Genomic DNA, 26,257 nt, shown 5'->3' on the forward strand with positions numbered 1-26,257 from the left:
GTGGGGAGGCGGATCAGCACATCACGCTCAACAAATTAATGATGAAGACAATTTAAAGCAGCTAAAAGAGAGCCGTTAACTTGATCCAAAAAAGACTAAGACGACCAGTGCTTCTATGATAATACACATTTATTGTCACATTTACAACACACAAAATGGCACATATAAAAAATACATTTGTAAACGTTAAGAAGAGCTTTGGTACCATAGCTTGTGAAACAGTGATCTTGTGCATTTTTAATTGCTACAGAAAATGACAACGTGTTTGTTTTAAATGGTGGACTATTGTCAGTATTACAGGACTGACAGTTGAAACATTGTGTGAGTGAATGATAAACAATGCAGTAGAAGACTAAAAGCATCAGTTTAACACGTATACATAAGGCTATCTAGGTTTCTTGAGTAGAGTATCTCTTCATGTTGGCTAAACCCTCCATAAAAAAAACTCCATAATCGGCGAGCAACATTAGCTGGAAGGCAAACATCAGTCAGTCTGTACAAAGGCACTCATCGTATGCTAAGGCAGTGATACGCTGTATTTAGTGTGTTTCCCTTGAGATAGTCACTTTTTACCACAGAAACTGATTGAGTTGTTTAAGTTGAACTATTAAATCTATATTTTAGAGTATATTTATATCTCCATAATGGATATCCATATTTGTCTAAATAAAGTGCAAATGTGGCACAGAGCTAAGAATTAAACCTATGCAAAACAAGTATTCAAAATTCACAAATGACATATAGATTTCATATAATTCTCTCAAAAAAATAAAGAGAACTGAAAATGTCTGGCACTATGGTATATGTAAATAAAAAGAAAGTACATGTCATAGTAAAACAGTGCATGTCTGTATTTCACCTCTTAGAAATAAGATTTTTGCAAAATATTACAATACCGTGAATGCAGCTGTAGGTCATACTTAAGAAAAAAAAATGCAACACAAAGTTAAAATCCAATTTCGTACTTTCCATGGTTGCTTGTAGTCTATTATATAATGTCAATTATTCCCACTAATGTGGGAATTACATATTGTTCTTGAGTGGACAGTATTTTGTGAATAACTAAACTAAACAACTCATTAGAAAACCAAATATCTTATAAGGCCTCATGAGTCTCTGGCTACAATAAAAAATACAGTAAACACATTACTGGAAAGTGATTCTCTACCGAGTGTGAGGAGAGTACCGTATTTATAGTATGGCAAGTGTCTTATGAATGACTAAATGATAACATCATGCTCATTATTTCTAACCATTTTAGTTTCAGAGGTACTAAGTTTGATACAAAACTCAAAACAAGGGCAAAACCTTTCGGGTGCTTAGTGGAGATACAAAGATTTCCTTCTCAGTCTCAATTTTGCTACATTCTAGTTTAGTCACGTTCACTTTTTCTAGCAGGTTTCAATACCAGAAAAGAGGATGTTTTCGTTACTATCAGGCTACAAGAAGCTGTCTTCTACCTCGGGCGTCCCAGAGAAACCCAGCAGAGCATCTCTCTCACTGGTCTCCTCCAGCCGGTCCTCCTCTGGGAGAGTGTCAGCAGTGTCCTGCGACATGGAGTCGGTCTCCTCCTCCAGAGCCAGAGAGCTTAGGGTGGGAAGACAAAACACAACTTCACATTGTGCTCTCAGTCTCACAGGAGTCATAGAAAGACACACCACTGTCTGTATTTATTAATGTTAATAATACATTCTGATATCTTCCTTCATTTTTTCCTCTTCCTTCCAGCAACCACAAGTCACAACTAAAAAATCAAAATACTCATACCATTTTGAGAACATTTAAATGCTTTGTTCTTCTGTATTTTCAAGTGTTAGAAAAGTTTTTCCAATGCAGCTCTTTGTATAGACAAATGATGAGTACTTCCTATGTACTCTTCTAAAAATGCACTAAACTACTGGGATCCATAACAATATGATTTGACTGGCAAGATATATACTCAAATAAAAAGTTTTAATACCTCGTGTTTCTTAAATATCTAAAAACGAATCGGCCTTCTTTGTGTTATTCCTAGACATGAAAAAGTGCTCTAATCTGTGAACTATTTGTGACAGTCAGGTCTGAAAAGCTCAGAAAAAAATCATAGGTGACACGCAGGCTTTGATAGCGTAATTTTACTTCATTCCCTGCTCAGGTAAAGGTAAAGTTGTTTGCTGCCGTATTAATGCTCTGAGTGTTAAATACAGCTGCTTAAACTTGTAGAGGCCATAAATAGGCCTGCATCTAATTGATTTTGATATGGTTGCTAAAAATGAGTTAGAAAATGAATCAGCAAATTACTCTGTTATAATAATTAAGTGTAACTTAACATTTTTAGTAAAAGTAGACAGCTGACTGTTGAATAATCTTGTTATTGATTGGCCCATGTAGGGAGCATTTCTTATTTTGATTTTAAGATGCTGCCTGATGTGTCCATGACATCTTCACCATCAGTCTGCATGAGGCTCATCACCAACACGGCTTCGAAACACCTCAAAACACTGCCCAAATCCAAAAGACAGGGTTGGAATCTGCTAAAGCTCCCAAACTCTTTGAAAACACATAATAAACAACAACTAAATCCAAGTTAATTATGAGTTATGGGGAAAAAACGGATGATGTAAATATATCTGGATTTTTTTGCAGTCGAACATTTACTTGGCCTTTATTCGACTGTATGTTTATATCTGCCGCCATAATACAGCTATTGTCTCAGCTCAACATCTGGATGGGTGGGTGTGTGGTGGAAAAAAACACTGCTTTTGTTTATCATCATCATCCGTCTTGCAACCCCAGCATTTGGCATACATCTGCAATTTTTTCTTTTAGCGGTTCTGTACCTTGCAGGGCTTTCTGATGGCGCGTCAGTGAAAACGTCCTCCGGCTTGGGGTCGGGGATGGGAATGATGTATTCGTTGTATGAAGTCATGACTTCCTGTGTGTCTGCCTCTTGTCTGAATTCTCCAGGGCTCGGGCTATGGTTGTAGGGGTCCGGGGGGATGTAATGGGGGGACGGGGTGCCGAATGCTGGGTTGGCGATCGGAAATGGGGAGGAGAGTCTGGGTTTGGTGCGGGCGACTGCCGGGTGGTCACTCTTCAGGAAGTTATCGTTGACTTGGCTGTATTTCTGTTGCCAGGGGACAATAGTTTGATTATTTCAGCAACGATGAATCGATCAGTCAACAGTTTGTAAGCTTGAGGTTGCAGAGTGCAGATATGAGATGTTGAGATCACAAAGGATTTTACATCACAGCTGACAAAACTATTCACTTGCTATCTACTTTAAGAATCAGTGAGGAATCAAACTGGTGGACAGTTTGTCTACTTCCTGAACTGGAGTTTTTTTTCTTTCCTCTAACCAGCTACTGGGAGGCAGATAGGCTGACAGAGTAGATGAGTTGGTACGTCACCCAAATAATATTTAAAGATTAGGAATATGTGGCGTACAGTTAAAAGTCCAAGATCACAGTTCAGAAGCTGTAGATTCACCTTTTTGTAGCTGTCTGCCAGCATGTTCCCAACACTGTGGACCAGAAAGGAGAAGTCTGGCCTTTTCTCAAACTTCTCATCCCAGCACTTCTTCATGATGTCATAACTGCAACAGAGACAACATGCAGTTACTTAATAAGTTTATTCTACGTTTTCATGTCTGAGTTACTGGAGAGGTGACATATGTGGCAGGATGACAATGAGACTCACACTTCTTCAGAGGCATGTGCAGGTTTGGCCATTCGGTAGCCTCTTTTCAAAGCGCTGTAGAACAACTCGTTCATGGGCAAATCAGGGTAGGGGGTTCCTCCTGCAGAAAGCGTTCCAGAGGTAAGCATGTAATTAGGTAAAGCTGTATTTAAATAGCACTTTATAAATCACACATGAAAAATGAAAAAGAGATGCAATACAATGAGAGACAGGCCAAACTGGAACGAAACAAATGTATATTTGTCAGGGATGAGATGAAAGGTTTTTAGACGCCTTTAAAAAAATAATAACATTCAGCTTTTTGCGATATTTCTTAGCTGGAGAAAACAGCACGAGTTTAGTTACGTAATGGTCAAAAAAGTCATGCACAGGCTATAAATGTAAAATCATACATTTTGAAGTCATGCACATTTCTTTTCTGAGAAGAAATAGGCCAATTGATTCTATTTGTTATTCTGACACAGATCTGTAAGGAAAATGGATCTAAAAAGTCTGATAAAAGTTAGATTCAGATGAGGAAGTGCAGAGAATTGTTGGTTTTTATTTTTACAGAGGCTGGATTGTGAGTTTGTTTTCCACCACTTTGGCTTCAGCTGCATAATAAATAAACTGTCTCCTTTGTTTTCATGGTAGTTTCCAAAATCGTGGGAAGAGGCTTTTCTTTTTTCCTTTTCAGAGGAAATGCTGATTTCAAAGCTTGACTGTGCTTAATAAGGTTTAGACCTCATATGAGTCTTCAAACAAAATGGTATGTACTTTCAATCAGACATGGAATTTGAAATTTGCTTTGCATACATTCATTGTCATTTAAGACACATGTTATTCAAATTTACAGTTTACCAAAAGTGGCTTTGATAATTCACAAGGAGGTGAAAACTGTTTAAATGTGACCTACATAAGCAAGAAAGAAGATGAATCCCTCTTGTGTGTATAACCAGTTCTGATTTGGATTTGGGTTAATGGCTTTTTTGTGTGTTTATGTGCGTAAGTATGTGTGTGTTTGGACTGACCCATAGTGAAAATCTCCCAAAGAAGAATGCCGTATGACCACACGTCACTCAGGGTGGTGTACAAATTATGGAAAATACTTTCTGGTGCCATCCATTTCAGCGGCAAGAAGGTCTGAATGAAAGAAGTTGGACATTAGACAGTCGAACAGGTTAAAAAGTCTAGTATGAAGCATTTTATTTAGCTCATTTTGGTTAAACTATATCAATTACACTACATTCATTTGGCAGTTCTCTGGTTTGACTTTCTATAAGTGCATTCAAACTTGATAGGAACAAGAGCCAGGTGGCACAATGTGTATTTTGTTTATTAAACTTTATGATTTTGCCACTTACGCTGCCTTTAGAGATGTAGTTGGAATCATGCATGATGTCTCTGGCCAGTCCAAAGTCACAGATCTTCACCAGTTTGCCCTCGCAGATCAGCACATTCCTGGCTGCGAGGTCACGATGGACACACTGTGGTGGAATAAAATAAAATTGAATTTAAGTGTTAATTTGTGACTTGTAGAGCTATTGGTTGGTGGCTTTTTGTTATCTTCAGACAGAGTCACGCTAGCTCTTCCCCCTTGTTTCCAGTCTTTATGCTAAGCTAAGCTAACCGGCTGTTTGCTGTAGCTTTATATTTGGAGTACAGGCATGTGAGTGGTGTTGATTTCCTCTTGTAAATCTCATGCAGTAAAAATGTAAAAACTATCCCTTTAAATGGAAACAAACAAAGTCACATAATCTAGTGGCATCTTGAGTCAAATATCACCAGCTACATATTAAGCACCATTATTTCTCATATCCTACATTCTTGGAGGCGAGAAACTCCATCCCCTTTGCCACTTGATAGCTGAAGCCCAACAGATCATCGTAGGTGAGAATGGAAGAGTCACTGATGGCCAGGTCCGATCTGCTGCCATCTTAACATGATAACAAGGTGAGAAGACAAACAATGAGGAGAAGAGTAGGTGAGGAGCGTCTCATGAATGAGGACATTGTCTTATTATTGGGGGAACTCCGGCCGTCCTGTGACTGCATGGCCTGAAATCAAGCTCATGCCCTTCATATGCTGTAACTTTTGTAAGTGCTTTCTGATCAAAGACCGGAGAAAATTCAAGCTGCATTCATTGATTTATGGGGCAAAAACAATTCATGTGTTCATGAAATGCACTATTTCAAGCTCACTGATTTTCACACATAAATGGTGATGATGGTTACTGGTTGGCCTCACATTATACTACATATTATCCTTCCTTGTTTCCTGGGTTAAAAGTGCTGGATTCTTCATCCTACACTTAAATAATTTGCAATATATTATTAGCATTGCTCATCACATTAACATAGACACAAAAATCAAACCTTGTTCCTGATAGATGTCCTGCTGGTAGGGCGACTCATATGGAGAGGGTTGGATGTCCGCGTACTTGATGGTGTCCATCTGCTCCTGCATGGGCACGTAGATGGTGGGCTCGTCTTTACTCATGTCCATGTAACCTCCATCACTCTCACTTCCGAAGGACACGTAGCTGGATAAACAATTATGAAACAATGCAATGTGATAAACTGACCTAAATCAATTTTTTACTTATGGGTCTCCATTAGTTATTTTATTTTTATTTCATTTATGTGAGGAAGACGTATGTGTCTATGTGACAGCAGGTGTACACACACACACACACACACACACACACACACACACACACACACACACACACACACACACACACACACACACACACACACACACACACACACACACACACACACACACACACATTATACAAGGTGTTATCTTTTCTTCTCACCCTTTCCTCTGGCTGAGCGGAGTGCTTCTTCCAGAGATGAGGCAGCCGTCGTCTTGGTTCTTCTCTGCTTGGTACTGCAGGAGGGTGTGCTTGTTCCTGTGCAGGTAGTCCACCAGGTCGCCATAGCGACAGTACTCAGTCACTAGATACAGAGGGCCTGATTGGTGGAGGAAGATAAATCAAAATTTAGCATTTACCAAACTTTAATTTCACTACAGTCAGGGCATATTTACTTTTCAACCAACAAAATAAACATTAAAAGCAAATATTAAGCCAAATGAAGTTTTAATTTGAACGAAAAACAAATTGAGTATACATCAATGTATGAAATTGTCAAAATTTGTCAATAATTATATATTACATTAGTCACTTTAATGTTATTCAATTATATTTCTGACATTTTGATATATAAATCATAATATGTGATTTTCTTTTGTCTGTTAAAAATAATTTAATTTAATAATAGAGAGTTAATATTTGTGAATTATTGAACAATGGATATTAAAGTTAACATTCTTTGTGTTGCAATTAGTTCTATAACCAGTCCAAGTAGAACGTAGACGGCAGCTTTTCCACAACATGTTTACATCTGTTGAAATGATTCCTTCTCTCTTCAACAACCTATGAAGCCACATGAATTTTTGAACCCTTAGCATGAAATTGTAACTGTCTTGCGTTATGCTCTGCTGCGCTCACAGTGCAAAAAGGATGTCTGTAACTCAATCAGATGGAGAAAAACAGGCAAAAAGCACTGCATGTTTTATTATTATTTGATTTTATATGGAAATACATTTTATTTGGTTACATCTTGTTTATTAGTTAATCTCAATACTCTTCTTTTACTCATCTCATGAGACACTTAACTTTAGATCTGTAATTATGGGAATGGAAAGAGCTCAAACTAATTGAGATATTCCCTCTTTGAGAAAATTTCACAGAGAGTTCACAGACAAAGAAAAGAGACACAACAAAACCCCCAGGAAGGTTTTGCATGAAGAAAATGCTCACAACTGATCTTCGTTACTGTTAATGCCTAGACAGACTATAAAATGACCTAATTATCATGTGTGTTAGCACAGTATAGCCCTGGTACTCACCATGTTTGGTGCAAGCTCCCAGCAAGTTGACGATGTTGAGGTGAGGACCCAGGTGACTCATGATCTTCAACTCTGACATCAGAGCCTGAGTCTCACTCCTCCTGGCTGTAGCTGGATGGAGAGAGAGAGACGTATCAAAGTAGGGCCGTATGAGGAAGGTATGACAACAGTAGAACTTAACATAATGAGGCCAGGACACCGAGGCCAAACTGCTCAATGACCCTTTGGCTGAAACTTTAACCAGGCTGACAACCAAACTAAAGCTCAGCAGGCTTCTGCTCTCTCTGTGCTCGCAGGAATATGGCACTGGTTTTACAATATTTGACAGCTACTGTATGCAGGGGTCTCTACCAAGTTCTCCACATTGTTCACACAAGTACACACATGTCTTTAGACTGTGCTTTTACATTGTATGTCTTACATTTCAGCATTTTCACGGCCACTTTTGTGCTGGACTGGGAATGAGTGAGTCCATACGCAGTTGCCTCGACCACCCTGCCAAAGGCTCCTGATCCAAGAGTGCGACCTGAAACACAAAGAAAGGCTCAGTAGGACAGAATGTGAACGGGGCACATGGCAGACCTGAAACAGAAGCCACATCCTCTCTGTTCATTTAAATATCAATGCAAATACATTTCTCTGGTCACAGGCTTGAGCAGAAGGTCCAACCATCAAAGTTTCCTGTTTTTTTACGGAGCAGCTGACTACCAACAACACATCCTCAAAAACAAAGACCTTTAAAAATTAGGCAGGATTAGAGCCAAGAAGACAAGTTTAACAAACCTCACTTAGTATTCCAGCCTCAACTACGCCCAGACAACCCAAACCACCCACACCACTCTAATCACCCGGTGGTGGCTACATACTCGTTTCTTTGCTCTTTAAACCTGTTAAGTCTGAGATTACGAAGTGAAATGGACATATTTTTTGTTTAAACTAACAACCACTACAAGACCCTAGTAAATGGTTATAAGACCAATAAAAGAGGAAGCAATGAAAAACAAATATGATTAAATCAATTATAAATATTTCAAATAAAACACTATTTAGCCAAAGCAAAACAAACAAACAAAACCAAAAAATGATGAATAATTAATTAACAGTAATCTAATACATAAATTAATTAATTAATTCATCTATTTAATGCATGCAAACACAGGCTTGAAATGTAGATGTTTATGTAGATATTAATGATTGTTTAAATTATGTAAAGATCACATATTTTGCAGTTTTTCTTTTTGTTGTTGAATTCAGTGTCAAATTATGAATGGCTTTTTATGTCAGTATTTGAAAAGGATATGTTTTCACTAATATTTTTAAAAAAAATCTATCTATTAATAAATTGTCTTGATTTTTGACTTGGCCTGTAGAAATGATAAATGCATAAAGTGGCAGCACATCCAGCTTATGTGACATAAAGTGTCTCAGTGGGCTTCACATCTCTAAATTCTGTCCCTCATGAGGACTCACCCAGCACCAGGTTGTCTCGTGGCATCTCCCAGGCCAGGTCATAGGGCAGGTGGATGGGGTCCACATAGATGTACTCATGACCGTCCTGGCTCACTGACTCTATCACCTTCCATCTGATCTCATAGCGTGGCTTCTGAGAACACACGTAAAGACGAACAACACACACACACACAAGCAAAACTTAAACACCAAAACAAAAAGGCTTCTACTTTGAAATCCCAAATGATTTGTGAAGGACAAAAAAAATATGGATCACTGAGTTTGTAACTGTGTGTCTCACCTTTCTCCACACAGCAATGAGGATGATGATAGATATGATGATGATGACCACTAAGGCTAAAACAGCAGCCAATACTGCCACCTGGGAGTAAAGTGCTGCAACAGGAAAAAGTCCACACAGCATTAGATGAAGAGAAGGTCGTATACAAAAACATTTAACCAAGTTGTCTCAAATATATAAACTAAACTTCCCTTTATAATCATGTTGGGAATGATTTTATAAATAAAGATTTAGTTAGACTGCTACTAAAAGCTTAAGTACAAATACACATTATTTACTGTTTAGTGAAACCTTTTCCTGTATCTCTTAAATGTAGATTTTCAGACTTGCTCTTGTTCGCCATGTTTGTTTAGTTGAACCAACTGTGATATCATTTTAAGTTTTATTATTATCATGTTTTAATTATCTTATATTTAACTTATAATCTGCACATTTAAACAGTGAAGCTGATAAACATGCATCAGCTTCAAGCAATTTACACATCCTTTGGTCCTTCAAAGTGCACTAAAATATAAAAACACACTAAAATTCTCGTGGAGACACCTACTGCTTGACACCAGTTTGACGTCTCTCCTGTCGATGAGTCCTGCCTGGTTGCTGGTCTCACAGCGCACTGTGACCTGCTGAGGCTTGTGGAAGGTCACCTGGCTCCGCACCTGGCTGGTTTTTCGAGTCTCGCTGTAGCTGACATTGGTCCGGATGCTCAGCAGCTCGGGGTCTGGTATCAGCGGCTGCCACACCGTTGTTTGGTTGCTACACCTGCAACAGGACACGAGATCAGCGGACGGAGTCAAAAGAAGTCAAAGCAGACGCACAGAATTTGAAAGTTGAATAAATATCTGTGAATGATCAGCACTGGTGTTTGTTATGTGACAGTTCAGTGATGAATGGGGGACTTACTGGTGCATGCTGTCACAGCTGTACCACTGGATGGTCGGGGTTGGGACCCCCTCAGCTACACAGGTCACCAAGTGTCTCTTCCCAGGGAGGTGGTGGTCAGTCAGGTCTTTAATCTGAGAGGGGACTACACACAGGGGGTGCAACGGACATTACTCATTACTGACGTGGATAAAAACAAAGGCTGTCCTCGATTTTTCGTATGCACTTTCAAATCGTCGGTCTAAGAACTCATATTCTATAAGAGCACCATGTTCACTGTGATGACTCTTAAAACAGCCTCTTACCTTGGACCTCTAGGTCAAAGGTCACTTCCTCTGTGTCATCTCCGTTTGTGACGAGGACAGTGTAGCGGCCTTTCTGTTCCTTCCTCACCCTCACCAAGGTGAGCATAGTGACATACCTGAGACAGTTTGGTAATAAAAAATAGATGAGTATTCCCTACTCTTTTCCTACAACATGTATGATCTGCCAAATATTTGTAACAAAGGGATGATAAATTAGATTAATGAATATATCAATAGGCTGCACGGTGGTGTAGTGGTTAGCACTGTCGCCTCACAGCAAGAGGGGCCCGGGTTCAATTCCCGGGCCAGACAACCTTCTGTGTGGAGTTTGCATGTTCTCCCCGTGTCAGAGTGGGTTCTCTCCGGGTTCTCCGGCTTCCTCCCACAGTCCAAAGACATGCAGGTTAGGTTAATTGATGACTCTGAAATTGCCCGTAGGTGTGGATGTGAGTGTGAATGGTTGTTTGTCTCTATATGTCTGCCCTGTGATAGGCTGGCGACCTGTCCAGGGTGAACCCTGCCTTCGCCCATTGACAGCTGGGATCGGCTCCAGCACCCCCGCGACCCTTAACTGGATAAGCGGTTACGGAAGATGGATGGATGGAATATATCAATGATGATTGCCAACAGACGAAAGATTTGGTAGATCTACTTTTACATGCAACAGACAGCTGCACTTCACCCTGTTTATCTTGTTAAATGGATTCCTGCTCTCTCTATTAATAAAGTACCATTCACATATGGGGTCATGTTTCCACTCCTTTTGGGACTGCAAACTAATTTCTACATTTATTTCCAGGAAACTCCAGGGACAATGCTGTTATACACTGTTCTATTTGTTGTAAGTTATGGTTTGAATCCAGTAAACTTGACTATAAAAAATAGAGTAATGTTTGTTAACAGAAGGCTTATTTCTCCATCTGTGATGTTTCACTTTTGGTGTGTGTTGCACAAAAATGTGGAAACATGGTCCTGCAATTACAACAGTGTTTTGCATTTTATTTTAAAGACATTTGTAAGTTGTGACAGGTATCCTTATGGTTCCTGTGTGATGAATGATTGGAGTCCTGCCCTCTGGAGAGTATTGTGTTTCTCTCTGTGGAGGCCTTATCTGGTGATGACTGACAGGAGCGGGACGCCTCCGGAGGCTGCCACCCGAACAGAGGTCCAGAGCTAATTATCTAAACGTATCAACTTGTATGACATCCTCAATTGCTCCAAGGTGTGTAGGTTATTTTAGTGAGTTTTGGCTGAATGTTTCACCTGATCTCATCCTCTCTTCTGGTTGTGATGGTTTTATCTCCCTTGATGTAGGCGCCGTCTTTGCTCCAGCGGACCTGAGGGGGAGGGTAGGCCTCAACCTCCACTCTCAACTCCACGTTCTCTTGCAGCTTTGCTGAAATGTTTTTTTGCTGAGCATCCTTCACATCCACAAAGCCTCGCTCTGAAGAAAGGAAATAATATCATTAGTAACATACTTTAAATGTCCTGCACTTGATCTTCTGCACAAGATGTTTGTTGTATAATATAGTGTAGGTTTAACACTATGAGCGATCTCTTTCTTGTTGATTATGATTTAAAATCATTGATCAAAGCCTAGCTATTTAATTTATTATATTTAAGTTACTTCTCTTCACGGCAGGCTAGAGACAGTACCGTACTGCTGCTGTTCACTGCTGACCTTCTGTGGCCAGACATTATCTGTCTTTTCCACTGAGATGTCCAGCGAGCACTACTAAACTGTTTTAGTCTCCACGGAGCATGGCGGTTCAAGTTATTCAAGGATTTCATAAACATAGCACACCTCGCTGCAGATAGAATAAGCAGTCACAGACCGTAACGCAGTTACTGTCAAGAGAGAACAAGTAGGAGAAGTTCAGCAAGATGAATCCCTGATTACTTGGTGTTTATTCCCAAAAGTCTAAATATAGAGCTGCTGTACCCCCTGATTTGAAGCTCTGTTTTTCAAGACGTCCCACAAGGCATCCGCACAATGTGAGCGGTTTATTTCACACTTTGAACAGAAATAAATAGCGGTCTTCTTCATTTCCCTTAAAAGAAGCACCTCTTTCACCTTGACTTGTAAAGGTTTACATAACGAGCGGTCTTCTCTCTGTCAGCGAAACACAATAATAATCGGTCCAGCATCAGTTTGTTTTAGTTTTGTGTGCATGTTTGGGTTTAGTCTAACCGAGCACAGTGATGTTGATGCTGGCAGAGGCCTTCTGGTCTTGGATGCTCTCGTGGACATGGCAGACGTAGTTTCCGCTGTGGGCCACCGTGGCCTGAGGGAAGATCAGGCAGGAGCGCATGTACATGACAGGTAGGAATTCTGTCAGTGGATCGACCTTAACAACCTTGAAGAGAGAGGAACAACATTTGAATAACGAGGCTTCCTGACATTGCTTTGCTCCCTTCTTAAGTATTATTATTTTCAGTAAAAATCTGAAACAAATCTAGAAAGCTGAAACTTCCATGTGGAGATAGACTATCTTCAACACGATCCATAAATGAACCCAAGAGAACATTTTAACAGGTTATTATAATACCAACACCACATGTTATCAGTAGAATTTCACTGGGGGATGAAAATCAAGGTGTGTCTCTACATCTTGATGCGATTTGGGATCGGTCATGAGGCCCAAGAGTGATCATGAAGGGAAAGCTGAACAAAAGCGCTTGTTCTGGTCCACTCCTACTCACCTCTCTGTTGGGGATATCCCAGGAAAAAAACACCAGCTCCACTCCGTGCACTGTGCAGTTTACTGTCAGCGGTTCGCCCTGTTTCAGGATGGTCTGTGACGCATTGATGTAGGCGTCGATGGCCTCAGGGACTGGGACGGGAAGAGAGAGTGTGGTAGAGAGGATGAGGTTTATGGTTTACTAAAACAAAATGTAGAAAAATCTCCTTCACTACTAATCAATTATAGAATAGTTAAATAATTAACATTTATGTTGTTTATCTCATCAGTATTGGTCAGAACTGAACTGCAGCTGGCTTTGATAGAGAACAAAAACTTTACACCTCCACAAAAGTTAAAAAAAAAAATCAGCTTGAGCTGCTCTTTTTAATGTGTTTTCTTGGCAAAGTATTGCAAAGTATTTACCTCATTATTTCCTCATAAAAAAACAACAACACACCCTCCAGTAGCGAGTCTTCCACCAGAGTTGTAATGTAACCAGAGTGTATGTGATAATATGGGAATGAATAATACTTTCGGACTTATACAATACTTTGGCTACACTACTTGCAGATTATGCTGCATAAGATGTTTGAAGTAATGTGATGGACATTTCATGGTTATTCTTTAAAAAGATAGACTCATTAACTTTAATAGTTTGGGTGTAGGCTGAGATTAAATTAAAGGGGCCACCTCTGCATGTTTTTTTTAAGCTCTCTGGAGTTTCAGCACATACAGAGGGTGATATCAATAATGACCACATTCATTTTGGGAAAAGTTGTTTCTCTAACCAAACTCTTCAACTTCAACCCTTACCGACAATGCTGAAGACGTAGAAGGCCTGAGACTCTTTAACCTCGTCGTTCAGCTCCCCCCGACACACATAGGTCCTGTCCTCCAGCGATGCCTTGTACCCCTCACTAGGCACATAAAGCCCCCTGACGGGCAGATCAGTGTCCCTCTCGTACAGGGTGACATTGATGTTGGGATTGGTGATCACACAGGGGATGGTGCTCTCCTCACTGGTCTTTGTTACCATGCCGTGTGAGCTCTCTATGAACCACACATCAGGGTCTACGGACAGAAACACCACACGTTTGATTATCTAAATTCTGGATCAAACAAATAATGTGTGTACAGTTCTATAACTCATCTTTATAGCATCCTGTTTTTACAGTTAGATTACATGACATCAGCATTTTCTACAAACAGAGAATGATAGAAATGGGCTCATTTGAATTGTGAGCAAAATGTTTTTTTCAGATGATTTAATTCTTAGCTGTTTCCTGTGCATTGCATTGTGGGGTAATAATGTGCATGAACAGCACACTTAAATATCAGTGCGTCCAGCTGTTTTTTAAGCATGCCTCATGACTTCTCTAAGTGTACTTTATTCTGTCACTTTAACAATGTGAGTCAGCCTTAATTTGTCTTTGATGTCAGGCCGGTTTTATACTAAACTGGTTACATGAGGCCTCACCTGGTACAAAAACAGCCACATCCTTAGTTTCTTCAGTGTGTCGATCGGTGCACTGATACACCCCTGTGTGCTTCCAGCTCACGTTCCTCAAGGTCAAAACACTGGATGTGACGCTGCTTTGCACAATTTGGTAGCTTTGGCCATCGCTCTGAACTTGTTCCACTTGGAAGTAAGGCACATCATCCCTCTTGAACTCCCACCTAGTGTCCTCTGAGCCGGAGCAGGTGAGGGTGAGAGAGGAGCCCTCTGCCAGGACAAGCTCTCTGTCATCGGGTGTGATCTCCAGACAACGCAGCTCAGTGCAGAAATAGAGGAGAGCTGCTGTTGGCAAAACAAAAAAGGAGGTCAGATTGGAGGTCAAAGAGGCAGCAACATGAGGTCAGAGGTTAAATCAACAATACATGCCAGATCCTGTTCTATCTCTGAATGATGAAGGATATGAGTTGTCTGGAGTGGATATGTGGGAGGATAATGATGCCTTGTCAGTGACAGATGTATTTTAAATGACATAGGTCAGTTTGATTTCATCAGTTGTCCTTTACATCAAAGTATTGTGTTATTGTGTTATCTCACCAGCTGGACGGCTAATAAATAATCCAAAAAGATACATCATTTTTTTAAGATATTTCAAGGATTGACTGTTTTACTGTATATAAACTAAATAACACCGTTTGAAATAGTCTACCACCTCAGTAAGCATACTTTGTCATAACTGCAAATAAGATTTTTTGCAGTTATGACCCTTTCAATCATATAAAGTTTAATTTGGATACGTTGTCAAAAATACTTAAATACTCCCCCTAAGCTTGGCATCATCCTCTTTGCTTCCCTGCAAAATAACCTGTGTTATACATTTTCATTTTTAGTTTGTTTATTGAAATTGAGCTCTCACCTGTTACTGTTACTGTCAGATGGAGCGTGGATGCCGTCACGCCTCTCATGGTGGAAGCCTTCAATGCACTTTATTCTGGTGAACAAACAAGAGTTATAAAAATGTTGGTTAACTTCATGTTCCCTTTTTGGAAATGTCATGCATTGCACATTGCCTCTGTCAATTTTTCATCATCCTGTCCACAAATTAAAAATAAATGCAGAAAAAGCTGGTTTGTGTTAACTTCAAGAGACTCATGAGCTCCAGCGGGTCAGCTGGAAGCTGACATTGCACATCAGGACAATCTGCTTCCAATCAAAGAAAAATGCTCTGCTCATACTAAAGGAAACAAATATTATTTAGTGTGTTGTCAAACTGCTTTCTTTAATGGTTTCTGGCCGGCACACGGAGGTGCAGATGCAGCTTACTCTGGAGGTATTTGATGCCTCGCTGCACCAGGACAGAGCGACAATGTCTGGCTCTTTTTGTCCTGGTCCACCAGCATTCAGCCCACTAACAAATGGGTCACTGTGTGCAGCTTTGTAACACGCTCACTGGCAACAATGCTGCGTCCAAACTATTCTAGAGCCGTGCTGAGCCATTAATTGGTTTTGGTGTAAACAAAAGTGAAAATGAGGACATTCACATAGGCTGCTGACACAGGAGTACTCAGGATTTTGAAAGGTTGCTCTGGTTTTGTAATACTAATATCAAGTTGTCCACCAACATGATATTATTGTTATTTAAGGTCAAAGGTGACTTATACTTACTATACCATCCTCCCATACTGATAATTAACCACAGTTAGCCAGTGCAAGTAAGAAGGCAGAAGGAAAGATTAAGGAGGGGAGGAATGGTTTGTTTTTATGTTTGGGATGGGGGTTAAGCCTTGCAGCACACAGACGTCTGGAAACAGTTAAGGATGGATCACAGGCATGTACGCAAGAGGGTGGGAAAGAGAGAGAGGGCGGAAGAGCGTGGCTTGGGAAGAGCGAGGGTGGAGGACGAAGTGTGGGAGGGAGGCAGTGGAAAATATTGCGAAATGTATATTGAGAAATCTTACCCCATTTAACGTTTTTTCACGATAATGCAATCCAATTTTACAATCTCTATTTTAAGAAATTGGACTATTTTTATGCATTATGTAAAAAGTGTTTTAAAGATTAAAATGTTCCATCTTATCTACATCTCTTAGGAGCTCTGTCAGTTGTCATTTATCAATTGAACATGTCTGGCAACACCACCTCAAGAGCGTATTTATAAAAGTGTATCAAGGTTACAGATTTTTAAATGGCTATTTTTGAGACAAAAAGAAGAAGAAAGATCATTTTGGCAGTTGTGGGAGAGTCATAGAACCAGAAGTTCCATGACTAACCCAAAGCCAGTTACTCAAACCAGAGATACACGTCTCTCTTAACTGCCTTTGGCACTTCCGCTCCCAAAACCAAAAGCTCTTGAGTTGCTCTAAAAACATGACTGGTCCATTTCCTCCCTGGCCTCCTGGTTCTAATAAAAAGGGGTGAAGGAGAGGCAGTCAGACACAGAGAGAGAGAGGGATACTTTTTTTCTTTCTGCCGTAGTTCACAGACATGCGCACATAGACACATCCTTTCTGGCACATAATGCACACGCTAAAGCACACCCACTGTACACACATAGCATACGCTGTATTACACTTCAACCCCACCATCTTCTTCACCCACTGCATCCACACACACAGATCTCTCCCCCTCTTCCTTTAGTGTCACTGGTGTTTGTGTACAGTTCACGTTCCCACAGTACTTTCCCAGGACCGCTGATACACTTGGGACACTGCTGGTGATGACGGCAGGGGCAGGGGGGGGGGGGTCACCTTATCCCTGTGGGCCCGAGCAACCAGCACGGAGGGAACGTTCACTGAGGAAGCCATACATCAGTGCTTATGAGAACCAGTAACCTCAGTGTCAGGGATGATGACTTTGAGCGACAACAGCCAAATGCATTGACGCCAGAGGCATGTGTCACTTGGCAGCGTGAGGACTAACAAATCTTATCGTAACTGGCTAATAGTGCTTTCTGCTAAAACCAGCCAAAGAGCTACTTTAGAGAGCAACAGCAGGATATAAATCGACATCAGCAGAAAACTGAACAAGAATCTCAGTGTCCTCAAATCTTATTTGGGGGTCTTTGAAAAGGACGGAAAAATAATGTTTGGCTACTGCAACACGATGAGGTTTTATGTTGACCGATGGGCAGGGGGGGACTTTGAATGGGGAGAAGGAATCTGACCCTTAAAATAGGATGTGCTGACTAGGATCAAAGGGCCAAAGGGAGTTTGGAGAGTGAACACTATAGCAAGATTTTCTCCAAGATCTAAGAACATGCAAATCATGCAAATTTGAGTCAAAGTCTTGGTGCACACATTTGTAAACACGGCTGTTTTGTGCTCTGTCATGGTCAGGTCTTTGTGCAAGAAAGTGAATAAACACAATTTGAAGTGTTAAAAATGGTCAGGACACTGGTGAACATGCCAAGAAGGTTTGGCAGCATTTCAGTGACTTTTTTCCCACTTTTTAAAAGCACTCTGTAGCAGTAACCACTAAAACAAAAAAGTAGGTCTTTCAAAGAAACAACAGAGTGGTGTTTGAGGCAATTTACAGTAAGAAGCATTATTGATATCAATAAATCAAGTAAAGTGGCTCTCAAACTGAGGATCTTGTGGAGGACCTTAAAGATGATTTAAAGGATCTGAAAACATTTTTCTAACACAGATGGTTATTGTTGTCTTCGTTATCTTTGAAATGGGATACTCCAGTCCTGCAATGATCGTGGAGGTCAAAAACAAACAGTGTTTATGTAAGTGATGGCGCAGTAATCACCATGACGGATAAACTCTTACCCCACTGTATAAGTTTTCCCACAGATGCTGGGAATTCGGTGGCAGATTGACCCTTGCTGGTTTTCATAAAAAGCGCTGCTACACTCAAAGTGTCACCGGCTAATGAGGAAGAATGCCAAAATCGACCTCAGCGGGACGCACACAGCCCACGCAAAACCCCACAGCGGCCTGCAATCCCACTTCTGGGATTATCTATATATAATGTAGCTGCATGTTTTATCTTAACATCTGGCAGCGATGAAGCACTCCTCGATGAGGTGGGAACTGCTTTGTGAACCACTTTTACATCAAACTGTTTGCTCGAATGTGTCCCAAGGGGTTTGAATTTAGAAAAAGGGGGGAAAGTGTAATTTATAACAAAAGAGCGAAATATGTCCAAAAAGCCTGAGTGCAGCTGGAGAGCTCCGACTTCCTGTATGGGAAAATATGGGCTTGTGTGGGTGTAAGGCTGTGATTCATCAGTGACCCAGCAGACCACCACAAACACTAACCAAATACTCATGGAGACAACAAGAGATGCCACAATGAGAAGAGGACAATCTGCAAATAATGACACTTCTACAAAGAGAAAAACAGCTTTAAATAACAAGCTGCACCGAAGAGGTGTATACTCACAATCAGGAATGAGGGAAACCAAGAAAACGAAAGAGAGAAAACAATCAACATGCAAAAACAGACCAATTAGACCAATGACAGAGCATGACAAACCATCGACACACCACAAGAAGACTGCACAAAGCGCCAGACAGTGGAAAAGACAACAAAGGGAGCATGCACACATACGGAATACAATTTAAAGGAAAAGCCACATCAAAGCACAGAGTGAGACAGCAGAGGGAATCGTGCATCACAGACAGTGATGTTTACTCTGCTGAGGTGCACAGGAAGCTGTGATCTGCAAAACAAACATCTCAAATTTAGCAGTCGCTTCTTTCCAATGCAAACAATTATAGCTTAGATAAAACAGACTATCACTGACGCTGAACAGTCTATTAGGACATGTACTAAATCACGTCACAATAATAGCTGCAGCGCGAAATAAATGTACGTGCCATACTCTTCTTTTTTAGTTTTTAGCAGGATGACAGGTTTTCTTGACATATCTCTGAACAGCCAGAACTTTGGCGAGCTCTGTGGGAAAAAAATGACCCAGAGTGTCTTTGTTAAAACAAACCTCCATTTTTATCACCCGTCTTTGACAGACCAGACCCCCCCCTCCCCGAGCCCCTTGAGGAAAACCTTCTGGTCCCTTGGCAGCAGACCCACGATGCACTGCATCGACCCCAGATGGCCCTGCTGTCCCCCAACATGGTTAATACATGTACTGTACATTACCAGAGCTGTAAGAACGACGGATAAACTGCAGGCTCATGAGTAAAAGACACTTTAAGCTGGGAGGGCACACATGTCATCAACATGCTGTCAGAATGTGTGAGTTACTGTAAACAGGAAATGTCTGCAGTCTGATTATAGAGCCTGTGTTTGTTTCATAATAATCCATCTTTCATATGTAAGAGGAGGGAGGACGACCGGTGCACTTCTAGATACTGAGCTCTCAGACATCTTTGTCTAAAGACAACGTGGCACATAAATCTGTTGGATTTTATCTGCTTTGTTAAAACACTATCTGCTGCATGTGTGCCATGTTTAAAGCAAGATGGGGAAGCAGGCTGTGAATTAAATACTTTTACACTTTTTCCAAATTGCAATAAGATAATGCAATTAAGTGCTTCAGTAACGAATGATAATTCTCCAAAACTGGTGCCATTAAACCATTGCAGAAGAAGATAGACGATTTAATTAAAGTTGAAAAGTATATAGAGAAGGTGATGGAAATATGGAATTTTTGTTTATTTCATGTATTTATTTGGGGTAACGTTACAGACAGCTTGGGTGACTTCAGTGAAGTCTAAGTCACGTGCTTCATGTACGTTTCCATGGTCAGAGCTGCAGAGTCAGATGTTAATTCTCGGTGGTTTTGTCAGCACAAGCAAATTAAAAATATCTATCACCAAAATAGAAACCTGTCACATATTTCGACACTGCGAAAATGTGTCTGTGTCAGTATAGTTTTGGCAAATGTTGAGTAACTGTTTAAGAGAACAGATTGAGGCTGAAATTAGGTCTTAATTAAGCCTTTATTAGTCCCACAATGGGGAAATTCAGTTCTCTGCATTTGACCCATCCCGGAGGAGCAGTGGGCTGCAGTGAAGCGCCCGGGGAGCAATTTTGGGATTAGGTGTCTCACTCAAGGACACCTCAGCATGTTGCCTGTGGAGGGGTTTGAACCACCGACCTTGTGGTTGCGGGTCAAGCGCTCTACCTCATGTGCCACAGCCGCCCCAAAAATTGTGATTGCTATAAATATTGCAGTTACTGACAGAAATTGCTATAGTTAGTCAGATGTGGTTCAGTTATGCTGACCCCCAACAAGAAGTTGCAGTTACACAGCAAAACACAGGACTTCTGTATCAGCAAAAAAAAAAAGCTTGTATGCTGTAACTCTAGAGCTTGAAGCTGCACTTAAGCCATCTCAAGTTAACAATAACAGATTCTGGTGCATTAAAAAAACAACAACATTATTCTTGTTCATTAATGCCCCTCTGGTTTAATTTGGTTCAGCATTGAGACACAGTGACTGTGAGTGGTCTTACCTCAGCAACCAAACTCTACTGCTCATGCTAAGGCAACACATGTTTGGGAAACTGTGGATTTCGGTTTGCTCCCTTTCAAACAGAGTTGTAAATGCTGTTTGTAGTGGTGGTGGGGGGATGTAAAGGGCTTCTGGGTAAAACTGACTGTTGTAGAATGACAGCTTCAGATGTGGCTAGTGTTTGACTTCAGTTTAATGATCTAATTTTCTACTCTAGTGATTTGGGAATCTAAATGAGGGAAAAATGATTAAGATGTCAAAAAACTAAAGCAGCTGTTGTCATTGAAGTCCTGTCCATTTTGCCCATGTTCTTGAGCAGTAAACCTTGGGTTTACTACCAGACAGGCTCTAATTATCTGGGTGCTTTGCCCCAATTCAAAGTGCTCATAGGGAATACAGGGATATCAGATATATTTGCTGGCATAAGCAGCGCCACATCCTCCCACGTTTTTCTTCTCAGACCTCTGCACCTCTCTTTTTCCTGCACACCGGCCGTCACACTAACACTTGAGGGTATAAGCCCCCCAACCTTCCCCGTGAGAAATGGCGGACGCCTACACACACTTCCAGCCTCCACTGTGACACACCCACACCCCCCTGAAAGAACAGAAACAGAAACAGCTGAATTCAATTAGGCCAGACTGGCTTTAAATTCCACTCGTTTCCCTAAACTTGATAATGTTGGAAGGAAGGCGAAAAAGGACGGAAAAGAGTGAGGGAGAAGCATCAATCTTGGGGATAATTTATGCAACTTGTGCAGTTAAGTTATGTTATCTTTGACACTTGCAGCCACTGATAAATATCACTGTAGCTCAATGATGTTCAGACTTTCTCTGAAAGCAACACAAAACCATGAGACAAACTGAGAGAAATCCGAATAAAGGCCCCATTTTCCATTCTGTGAAATTTTCGTATCTTGTAAAAGCAAAGGCTGTTTTTCTTTTGTCCTCCTGTCTCACTGCCCTGTGTCATCAATTCCAGCATGTTTTTGTTGGACTCAGGACAACACAAACACCAGAGAAAGAGTGGTGCTTAAAAATAATCTGATGGAGACAAAAACTTCCTGCTTAAAATCTAGATTTTTCCTTATGTAGTAAATTCATAGAGGAGGTTGTCGTATCCTTTGATATTATATGTATACATGGGAGGAAGACGTAATCTAATCTTTGACTTGAGTGAAGGTTGTAATGTAACATATAAAAACAGTGTATTATAAGCAAAACTGTACTTTAACTTGGTTTTAAATCTTCGGAATAGTTTGACATTTTGTGAAAGGCAATTATATGCTTTCTTGCATGAGAAGATCAATACTCTCATGTTTGATTGGTAAAATGAAGCTGGAGCCAGCGACCAGTAAACTTAGTTTAGCACAAGGACTTGAAACAGGGGGAAACAGCTAGCTGTGGACTCTTGGTGAATTGTCATTTTTTACATGTAGGTCTTTATACAGATTAATGAAATAGCGTGTTAATTAGTTTAAAAGGTGCTGGTAGGCATGTTATTCTCTATGACATTAAATATGTATGACTAAATGAGCAGCACTCAAGTTAAAGGTTGGAAAAACAACATCATTAGCTATCAGTTATAAAGAGTTTAACATTCAAAAACTAATTTATGGTTTGATGTGTTTGACAGTAAACATAAAAGAGCTTTGTTTTTGTGGGTTTTGTTTACGAACAGTAATAGCAGCTATTGTCGTCCTGTACAGTTAACAGCACATTATTTCCCTCTCTTTTATTTGAGTAAAATAACTTTACACCACTTTGGTATCAAAAAGAAAGATTTCCTCCAGGAGTCGTCCTGTAGGAGTGGCTCTGCTCTCTGGCTGAAGATGAGATGCAGCTGCCTGTCAGCTCTGTGTGAGTGGGAGGGAGGGAGGGAGGGAGGGAGAGAAGGAGGGAACGGGGGGAGGCCAGATGGACGGGCAGCCGTACAGGATGCTGTATCGCAGCACCACTTAGTTCTGATCATTAAAGCTATACGATGAGTGTCAAAGTACAGTGGTCCATAGTCAAGGGCATGAGACTGATGGACTTCCAAAGAGACAACAGCTCAGCTCAAAAGAATTAAGGCTGAATTATGAGTCACACGATAAGTGACTGAGTCAGAGACTGATACATCTAAAAAAAAAGGTGTACTCACAAAATTCATCCATTTCTAAACAACGTCTCACTAGTTCTCAGAGCACGATGGCCGAACAGCTGTGTGTTCAGCTCACAGGGGATAAATCACGGGAGGACAGAATGGGATCAATGTGTTTCAAAACTTGCTGCCGAGCTCAGGCTGTTACATGTGAACCAAATCAGACTCCTGGCATGTTTTCTGCATGGTCATAATGTGAAGCACATTTTCTCAGAGCGGCTGGCATGCGGAGAGCCCAGAGAGCCAGGAAACAGCTGATGACGAAGGATTAGGTCTGGGCCAGGGGAGTCGAGCCGACTGGGCCTCGCTGCATCAGGGCCGCGGAGAGGAGCTCTGCTGCGGTACATACCAGCAGCCTGACGCACGGGGAGAAAAATCCCCACGGGTCGGGAGACGAAGGAAACTTCACTATGTTTTACAAATCCTCGCTATAAAGATCTGTCAGAGTCCCTCCTCTGTTATTTAAGGTGGTGCTGTGAAATGTTCAGCAGGAGACGTCCAGCTGATGGCGAAACTATGGAATACAGTCTAATACCGTTGATGGTAAAAGTATGACATGCATGCAATTTTTCCAACGGCTCATCTGCAACAACATCACTAGAAAATGCCTGGACTGAAATATCCACAGAGCCAGTGAAGATTAAAAAACTTCAAAAGGAACTAACTGTAGAGGAGGAGAGCAGCAGACTCAAAACACATGCCAACATTGTTTTGATTACAGCTTACGCTAAATCAGATGCCCCCATATCAGAAAGGTCATCTGTATAAAGAAGATGGATGTGCAGTTAACCAACCCAACAACTTAACATCACAGCAGCCGTTTGTAGCAGGGAAATGGGGAGGCTTTCAGGTGCAAAACATATGGCGCATTAGAGGGAAAAGACATGCATGCCACATGTGTCTGCCATGAAATAGCATGCATTGCTGTAATGCAACTCATTCCAGATACTTAAACCTTCTCCTGTGATGAATGAGAGGAGATGATTCAACCGATTGTTTATGCCTGCTCGGCTCTGCGTTCCTCACACAAGACCGAATCACAGCTTTATGAGAGATTAACATTTACAAAAAGGTGACAAAGGCATTACGTTTTAAATTGACACTGGTAGTGTTATCACTAAAAGGAGATCCGAAGGATGCTGGTGACGGTGACTGATGCCAGGTCCAGTATCACCGCACAGCCGCGGCTTTTCAATGAGCTTCTCCATTTAGCATTGCAGAGAAGATTGATCCTGTGAGGGCCATTCACAGGGGAGGAAAGAGAATGATGGTCTAGCGGTGAGGACCGCTGGTTCACTTAGGGTGACTGAAGAGAGCTGTTTAAACAAGCTCTTTAGCAGTGAAGCACAAAGTGGAGCGCATACAAACAGCTTGTACTATAAAGCCCAGTGTGTGTGTGTGTGTGTGTGTGTGTGTGTGTGTGTGTGTGTGTGTGTGTGTGTGTGTGTGTGTGTGTGTGTGTGTGTGTGTGTGTGTGTGTGTGTGTGTGTGTGTGTGTGTGTGTGTGTGTGTGTGTGTGTGTGTGTGTGTGTGTGTGTGAGATACCCCGGGATACCTTGTCAAACGCATTCTCTTAGTGAGAAGATAAACATTGTTAAAGTTGCGCTTTGGAAAGAATGAAAAGGTGTCTATGTACAGAGATGCAAGCGGTCACCATGTTGATGTTTGAACAGGTTGCTCACACTCTTTCACATTGTAATTCCTGGTGTGTACACATACAAGTATGTGGGTAACAAATACCACCAACAGAGACACATTACCTCTAACTAGCAACGACACACAACAAAACAGACCCAAGTGTTAAAACCAGACATTGTCTTGAGGTATTAAATCAGATTATTTTTATCCGTTTAAGTTATATGACCCATTAGTGCAGTGTTGCAAGGATGAGGTGCATCTTGTCTCTGACAGACAGCTATGAAATTGAATCTGTCACAGTGGGCTTCCCATGCAGGCTAAGTGAATATTCACTGCGTTGTATAGTTCATCTTCACTTCCGTCAACAGCTGCCAAACAGCCATGACTAAAAGTAAAATCCTTGACAGTGTCAGAGAAGTAAAACATCTTACCTTCAGGGTGATCTTAGAAGCATAGATGAGTCTTCCCTCTCTGTCCGAGGAGGTTGCTGGACAGCAGTCGGCCCTCCTTCTGAAATCAGAGGAGAGATGTCCAGCTGGTTGTGTACAGGGGCTGCTGCCTCAGATGTATAGATCCCTCAGATGTTCAGAGTCTGAGGTTAATCTCTGCTGTCCCGGGAGTCTGCTGGAGGAGGTACCACTCTGAGCTCGGCTGTTTGTTTAGTCAAATCACAGCACCACGGGTGTCTCCACTCCTCTCCCACACTCTGAAAAAGCCTGCCCACCGCTCCAAGAGAGTGCCGTAAGTTTAAAAAGAAGTGTTCTCAATGGGAGACATGCGCACACACATACACATTGCTTTCCTGACAGATTCACACAGAGGAGGGAACGAGTGGCCCGGCCCTGCTGGAGCTAGAGTAAGAGTGAGTTGGAGAGAGAGAGAGGAGGGACGGAATTTTGAGTGGGAGTTGAGCAAAAAGCAATAGAGGGAAGTTTGAAAAAAAAAAAATAAAGAAGTGAAGGGAGAAAGAGAAAAGACAGAGAGAGAAAACTCCAAAACGCAGGTTGGGTTCTGCTTGTTGTTGTACGATGGCAGCTCAGAGGTCCCGAGCTGGAGTGATTTGTTTATGAATGGAGTGGCGAGCAACTGGAGGTAAACTGAGACAGTCTCTATTGGCAACAGAAATCTGGACCGCATCTAACCCCTTCATAAAACAACAAACACAATAAGAAGGAAGAGAAAGAGTGAGAGAGTGAGTGAGAGGTCCAAACAGGGAGAAAAAAAAGGTTTTGGCAGAGCTTAAGGTGGCCTGCTTTGGAAACAAACATGGAAGTCTCACTTTCTCAGCAGAATAACTTCACTTACATAATCACACTGGAAGAATCAGATGTATAAGAGGTAAACAGATAGGATACATTTAGTTTTGGTGGTACCCATTTTTCTCACATGGCATTTTTCTTTTTCT

General features: G+C 41.2%; 1 protein-coding gene across 3 annotated transcripts; it reads right to left on the bottom strand.

Annotated features, from left to right (window-relative positions):
- Window positions 1-115: 115 nt before the first annotated feature.
- Window positions 116-25,683, bottom strand: pdgfrb (platelet-derived growth factor receptor, beta polypeptide). 3 transcript variants are annotated; one of them, XM_054597560.1, is made up of 23 exons: window positions 25,284-25,683; window positions 15,563-15,637; window positions 14,671-14,988; window positions 14,007-14,264; window positions 13,213-13,343; window positions 12,701-12,866; window positions 11,773-11,953; window positions 10,510-10,625; window positions 10,226-10,349; window positions 9,873-10,084; window positions 9,326-9,420; window positions 9,046-9,178; window positions 7,997-8,101; window positions 7,576-7,686; window positions 6,479-6,635; window positions 6,033-6,199; window positions 5,481-5,593; window positions 5,022-5,144; window positions 4,689-4,800; window positions 3,679-3,778; window positions 3,469-3,574; window positions 2,820-3,106; window positions 116-1,587 (listed from the first exon to the last, which is right to left on the bottom strand). In XM_054597560.1, exons 2-23 carry the CDS (start codon window positions 15,609-15,611, stop codon window positions 1,440-1,442), a joined length of 3,312 nt encoding a protein of 1,103 aa, XP_054453535.1. In that variant the 5' UTR covers window positions 15,612-15,637; window positions 25,284-25,683; the 3' UTR covers window positions 116-1,439. The 3 variants fall into 3 exon arrangements, with proteins under 3 accessions (XP_054453535.1, XP_054453536.1, XP_054453534.1); XM_054597561.1 differs by having other exon boundaries at window positions 9,046-9,175; window positions 14,671-14,991; XM_054597559.1 differs by having other exon boundaries at window positions 14,671-14,991.
- Window positions 25,684-26,257: the final 574 nt, after the last annotated feature.

Source organism: Anoplopoma fimbria, chromosome 4 (genome assembly GCF_027596085.1).
Source record: "Anoplopoma fimbria isolate UVic2021 breed Golden Eagle Sablefish chromosome 4, Afim_UVic_2022, whole genome shotgun sequence".
NCBI classification, from domain to species: Eukaryota; Metazoa; Chordata; class Actinopteri; order Perciformes; family Anoplopomatidae; genus Anoplopoma; species Anoplopoma fimbria.